General features: G+C 43.9%; 1 protein-coding gene across 2 annotated transcripts in view; it reads right to left on the bottom strand.

Moving 5' to 3' along the window:
• Window positions 1–3,737: 3,737 nt before the first annotated feature.
• Window positions 3,738–7,043, bottom strand: part of PAK1 (p21 (RAC1) activated kinase 1) — a 292,558-nt gene continuing 289,252 nt past the window's right edge. For both annotated transcript variants that reach the window (XM_085623255.1, XM_085623256.1), the window contains exon 16: window positions 3,738–4,207. In XM_085623255.1, the coding sequence (XP_085479381.1) occupies window positions 4,121–4,207 (87 nt within the window). In that variant the 3' untranslated portion in view covers window positions 3,738–4,120. The remainder of the gene's footprint in view (window positions 4,208–7,043) is intronic.

The following is a 7,043-nucleotide window of genomic DNA, read 5'->3' as shown; positions in this document are numbered from 1 at the left end:
ATTCTCACACAGCAGTGAGTAGTAACTTACAGGGCCTTTAAAAAATAAACACATAGCCCTCAATGCACATTTTGTCTGCTTCTCAAACTTGAACATTTCCAATGTGCAACTTGAGTAAAAATCTGTCTAATACTCAATTTATTTCCTAGACTCCCAGACCGATGCAACGTTTTATTTGAACCACCAATTGATACGAACAACTCTTTCCAACCTACCCCGTCTTGTTGGCTTCTTTCACCTGATATTTATTTGACGCTGCTTCACAAAAGAACACAAAGTTAAAAGCAAGAGTAAACACACCTGCAGGACCAGACAGTGATGTAAAGTTTTCCTACTTATAATTATAAACAAGAAACCTCTTGATCTCGGCTCTGAACCTCCCTGCCAGGGCTCGCCAGCATGGAAGAGACACCTATATAAAAAAAAAAAAAAATGTCCGCAAAATCACCACCTGGAGAGGTTTACTTTGATTCAGCGAACAGCTGGACTATTTTAATCTTCGATTAAATCTGCAACACAATATTCAAGGAACTTACATTTCAATCACTAGGGCGACATTGAAGACATTTACTGTAGGAAGTGTGGTTGTATGGCTTTCAAATTCAGGGCTACCAAGTTATGCTTTTGGCGTCGTAAATAACGTTGCGGCCGTAGGGTGTAAACCCTGCTCAAGGGTTGAAGATACAGGTTTCGTTTGTTGTCTTTTGGGGTCTTTTTATTGGCGTCTTACCAACAAAGGATCAAACTCGCTGAGTTTTCCAGTTGAACAAAAGTAAAAGAGAGCAAATCTACCCTATCCTGTCGTTTATGTTAATTTGTGAGGGTTATTGGAAGTTTATTTATAGAGATGACAACCAGAGACTAAGTTGATGATCTTTGAACTCTGCGACCTGGGCTCTAAACCATGCTTCGGCACTTGATCAAATATCTCAGCTGCTTTACAACCCTGGGACACCCAATAGGATCCATGCATCAGCACTTCTGACTGACAACAGTGAGGACAATGGATTGGAAGACGCATGCAGACTAACCCACCAGACTGACAGATTATATATGTTTCTTTGTTGTGCAAATATTAACAGCTCTGTGATTGTCTATTTCTTGTTGTCAGGTTCACTTTTCCTGATGACGGTCTCTTGTGAGATCCTTGACAGCTGAATCTCTTACCAGGCCCCTGTCATGGTGGACTTGGACCTGCGGCAGGTAACACCGCCCCTCAAAAGCTGGCACTGGAACACCGTTAGGTTCAGACTACTTGATGGAAAGTCTGTTCTAAGGTCACTCGTGAAGACAATATTTGGAGAAAAAAATATGAGATCACTCCTATAAGCTGACCTTATGGGCAGCGAGCGAAGTCTCACAGAGCGGCCTACTAATAAGGAAATCTGCCCTGAATAAGAAAGGGATAAGGGCAGTAACAACTAGAACATTCCATTAGACAGTTAACGCTACACTACAGCCATTTTGCCTCTGCACCGTTATGTAATTGAAAGAACTTGAAAATAAGAGATTTTCATTGCACGCCATTTTGTTACTGATGAAGTGGAATACATTCTATCTTGCCTGCAAGGGCGCATTGATGAACACATAGAAAAAGATAGGAATTTTCTTAGTGTCTAACTGCAACAAAGAGAAGCACAGACTGCCATCTTGGCTGCATTAGCCCAGGCTCCAACACACTTACCTGACTGAGACTGTGGCGATCGTTGCCTCTTCCATTATAGCCTTCACCATTTCAACATTTTCACCACCATAGAAGCGCAAGTGAGGATCTGGACCGCCTCCCCATTCCTACACTTCCAAGGGAGACTGCTAGTGGAATGTGAGGTTACAAAAGAAGAGCTAGAGTAAGTGATCAGTGACCTCCCCTACAATAAATCTCTTGGGGAATATGGCTTCCCAGAATGCTATAAAACTGGCAAACCCTTAATGGCTTAATCTCTACTCATAATCTTCACAGAAGCTGAGATCATGGGTTGTTTCTGCTTCTCTTCCAACAAAGCTCGGATCACTGTAATTCCCAAACTGGGCAAGGACACCCTGATCTACACCAACGTCTACTGCATTTCATTGCTTACTGTGGATTTGAAAGAAATGTTGAAAATATTGTTGAACAGCCTATGGGATATGATCCCCGCTCTCATCCACGAATGCCAAATGGACTTTGCCCAACGAGCTCTTCTACACAGCACCTTCAAAACACTTTCACACTTTCTGTGGCAGTCCAGAGACTCCCCTGAGGACACTGTGGCTCGTCCAACCAACATGGAGAAGGCTTTCAATTGTGTTTTATGGCAATAGTAATTTTGGTTACTTGTTACAGTCTTCAGTTCACACGCAATCATCTGTCCTGGTGATGTGCAAGACTTGATGACTCTAAGATAGTCTCCTGCCCTGGTGTTTATTTATTGCATTGCTTGAATCCTCTCACCCTACTCCTTCACTTCTGGTGTGGGCACTTGCAATTCTGCTAAACATGATATCCCATGCAATCCTAGCGCTGTGATAATTGGGTAAATAAAGTAATTTTGTTCATCAAAGTAGTCCGGCATAGTGCGCCTAGCCCTTTGGGTGAATGTCAACCAAGAGAATAGGTGAAAAAGGAGAACGGTATGTGGAGTTACGTTAGATGATAGTATTGTATGCAGAGAGAAAGATGATGCTTTACGGTTGGAAGTCGAATGCATCACACTAAGCATTAAGAGCGTGATTCACAAAGGTAACTTACATTTTTGAGCAATGTATACTTTGGAGTAAGGTTAGTACTTTTGGGTATTAACAACACCAGAGTGTAAATTTACTACAAGAGTGTAAATTTACTACAAAAGTGTACGTTACACGTCCGCACCCTCGGGGTATAGCAATTGACTTACTCTTGTGTTGGTGGGTGGGCTCCCTCCCTAAACTCCTCACTGACCGTCCCTAAACCTCTATTAATACTACAGAGTGCCATTCCCATTTGGAGTATGCCTGCCCCTTCGGAAAGCCACTCCCCGGTGCCTCATCCACATTTACTACTAAAACGTATACTTAATGGTGCGGAGACTCCACAGTCAGGGCGGAGAACTCCACACACATTACTATAGGTAGCTGCAGAGGTATAAACTCTGCAAACTTACTAAGTGCAGTTTGTGAACCCGGCCCTCAATGTTAGTATGTGTGCTCCATGTACAGCACCTCATATTCCAGATGTGAGTACACACAAAAACGATATGTGCTTTGCGGGGTCTCAAGGACTACTGATGCTCTACTGCAAATACATACAACATGGAAATGGATAGTTGCTGAACTCTACAGAGTGCTGCTGCTTAGGAAGGAAGCGGAGGAATTAGATGGAGTGGGCCGATGACGAGGATTGAATTTTTCTGCGTACTTGAAGCATCAGTAGCTGCTGCGGATCTTATCGCCTGCAACACCGGCAATGGAGAAGGGATGCCTATGAGTATAAGTAAGTTTAAGGAAGAGCACGAAGCTGAAGAACGAGGGATCCTGCCATATGCTATCAGGCATGGAGCTCAGTAGTAGTATACCCAAGTTGAGGAACCTTCAAGTCACAACTAATGGGGCAGGAAACCCCTTGTTGGCTAGAAGAACAAATTTCTTGCCAATCCAGGCTGGTTCAAAGAGCCTAGCAATGCTTTGGTTCTTATAGTTTGGTGCCCAGAGGAGAAATCAAAAATAATCAATTTGCTGTGAAATGAGGTAGGCACGTCTACAAGCATAAGCAAGCTAGTTCATCGAGTCTCAAACAGATTTAATTTATTCCACACAACATGGTCAGTGCTAAAAAGAAAGTATTAAAAAACAAATCACGAGAAGGTACAAAAAGAAATGTTGTTTTCACTGAACATATCAAAGTTACGCTTACGTGATCTCTTTAAGACTTCACTAATCCATACAAAATATTCACCCCCAGTGGGTGAAAGAGTTCACTTATCCAGATCAGTAGTTCATGTCTCTTCCCCTTCAAGAATCCCTTTATTATTCTGTATTTTGCATCTGAACAAAAATGGTTCTTTTTCAGGCTACCATCAAGGCCTTTTCTCCAAGGAAAAATGAAGGTGGGGTGGAGTCTCTGAAACGCACCAAAAGAGCCTGGTGCCCGGAGGGTGGTACTGTGCTAATGGCTGTTCTTGGTCGCCTCCTTTGCCGCGTGGATAAGAGGAGTCAAGCTTGAAAGCGGCTTTGCAATTTTCAGGAACTGGTGCTGGAAAAGAGAAAGAGAAGACGGTTCAGTCAAGACCAACACTTCCGCTCCATCCCGTAGACAGGAAGTCACCTGCGCACACTTTCTGCAAGCCTCGTGCACAGTCTGAGCAAGGACAAATGCGGCCATGTCATGGTGTAGTGTCTCAGAGACGAAAGCAACATTTCAAAAGTACAGCAAACTCAGTAACTTTTAGCAGCACCCTAGGCACTATTTGTAACCGCAGATTAAAAACCATGAAGAGAGTAAACATTTGTTTTCAATTATTCCTTTCTTAATAAAAGTTATCTGAATTGACTAAAAGTTAAACAAGCATTGGCAGGGACTGTAGGTCTAGCCTGCATTTTAAGTCTAGACTAAAAGATTAAAAAACTTTGCCGCACAACAAAAACCAAACAAAAGGAGATTTTTCTCTATAAAATGTACCTACGAAATAAATAATTTATTGCATGATAATGCAGTGCACTTTTAAGAAACAAATTAGTCCCTGATGTTTTTCAATGCTAGCACTCTACTGGGAGGTGGACTGCTACACCTAACAGGCGAAAGCACGAGGTGAGAAGGAAATACTCCCTTGGAAGGAGCCAAAGGCCACTCAGTGTACATTATAAAGAACTGGCAGCAATAAGTATACAGTTATGTCAACCCAGACCTAAAACGTGGTCATTTTGTGAGAAGGCATTGAAGAGGGATATTAACCTGCTCTGCAATGGAAATTGAAATGGCAGTATCGCTGGGGTATACACGAAAGAGTGTTTTACTTAATGAAACTGGTACCTTGTAGCTTTAGCCTCAAATATGGGCTGTCTAAATTACTGGTCTTGGTGATTTCATAATTTTGTGAAGATTCAGTCATAACCATGACCCATGGGGATAGGAGCGGGGCTGCCAAAGGTCAGGTTGGTGGCTGTCTGCCACAAAGAAGCCCCGCAGTCGTGTCCACTGAGCTCTGGATGGAGTCAGAGAGACAGTCCTTCTGCTGGGCGCACTGACATTGGAAATTCCACTGTACGGCCTGCTTGTGCCGACTGGTGTGCGATACAAGGAGGAGGCACAAGGCTAAGAGCACAAGAAGCCTCACAACATATTTACTGGGACCCAGGACGTAGCCCGAAACACTAATAGTATCATGAATGCCACGTACTGGTTGCAGCAGTCAAAAGGCCTTGACTGCTTTCATAACCAGGATAGCCCCTAGGAAGTGTATCCTTTGTTCAGGACTCAGCAGGCACTTCAGTTCCCTGATGGAAAATAAGAGAACGGTCATTGTCCGGCGGTGGTCTATGGCAAGCCTACTTTGAACAGCCAGTTGTCGAGGTATGGAAATATATGTAACTCTGACCACCGAAGATGAGCTGGGACCACCACCACCACTTCTTTGAATGGCTGCCGTAAGGCCGAAGGACAAATGGCAAACTGGAACTGTTCTGACCCCACCAAGCATTTGCAGGATTGGAAGACATGTATATGAAATATATATTCTGCAAGTCTGTGGACACCATACAGTCTGCAGGACTCAGAGCAGAGAAGATTTGCGCCAGATTGAGCATTTCAAACTTGTTCTTTTTTCAGAAGGCATTTAATAGACAGAGATGCCGTATAAGCCTCCGTTCTTCTAAGGCACAAGAAAATAGTGAGATTAGCATCCCACGCCCCTCCGCAAGTCCGGAACCCATTAGATGGCATCCTTGGCTAACAGAAGGTTTACTTTCGGTTGGCTTTAAGATGGAGGCCTGGTCTACCAACATTTTTCCTGGTGTGGAGGGAATATGAGGCATGGAAAAAATGAAAAGCAAGGAGTACCCACTTTGAGCAATCTGTAAAACCCATCAGACTGATGTGATGGATTTCCAGCCAAGATCCTGCTATTTACTGAATTGCTGTGGGTCCATGAGGGCAAATCAAAGTGGCTTGGGGGACAACTGCAGTCGGGGGGTAAGAAGTAGATGAATGCTGCCTCTCCTGGTTTGAAAGGTTACAACCGCCACCATGTAATCTGCCTAAAAAAGGCTGGCCCAGTTGCTGCACCGACTCATAAGGATGAAGCTGCCTGCGTACTAGACCTATAAACTAACTCCTACATTTCCAGTACTGCAGGTGGAATTGGTGGGCTAGCAAAAATAACCCTACAGATCTGCGTGGAACATGGATATCTTTAAATTGCTCAAGCGCGGACTCATTATTTTCTCCAAAAAGTCCAGATGCATCAAAGTGCACATATATGAGGGACACCTGGGTATGCCCAGGAAATCGAGTTGCTTGCTTTCAAGTGTGTCATCTAAGCACTATGTTGATGTTGAGAGTACGGCCTGTGCAATTGTTGGTGTCCAGGCCAGCTCACAGTACATATTTTACTGCATCCTGAATCGTTTTGGCAAGAGACACCTTAAGGTTTTCCTAGGCAGTCGGCAAGATCTCGCTAGCCATGTTCCATACAGCGTGGGTGTACCTCCTCAGCAGGCACACTCCATTCAAGGACCAATGGTCCAGACTAGCTGCCTGGCCACAGGTTAACTGACTGGAAATGAGCATTGTTTGACCAATAAGCCATGAGAGTGACTTTGACTGCTCGATTGAATGGAAATAGAGGTTCTGCCAAAGCAGACCCTTGTTGGTCTATTTCAGTCACTAGATTCAACATGGTTTCATCCATAGGCAGTTGTGCACATAGTCACATTGTCACTCTGCACACTATTACTGCAAAGTAGGTGCTTTCTTCCATTGGGGGACTGGATGCGGAGTCCAGCTCGGACACTGGGGAGGTGTCTAGCCAACTGGCATTCTGATGTCTAGGTAAAGTTCTTTATTAAAGTATTGAGTGAGGGCAGGCTGTCTG

Source organism: Triturus cristatus, chromosome 8, assembly GCF_964204655.1.
Source record: "Triturus cristatus chromosome 8, aTriCri1.1, whole genome shotgun sequence".
NCBI lineage: Eukaryota > Metazoa > Chordata > Amphibia > Caudata > Salamandridae > Triturus > Triturus cristatus.
The sequence above is the reverse complement of the archived record's forward strand: the minus strand, read 5'-3'. Positions and strand labels throughout refer to the sequence as shown.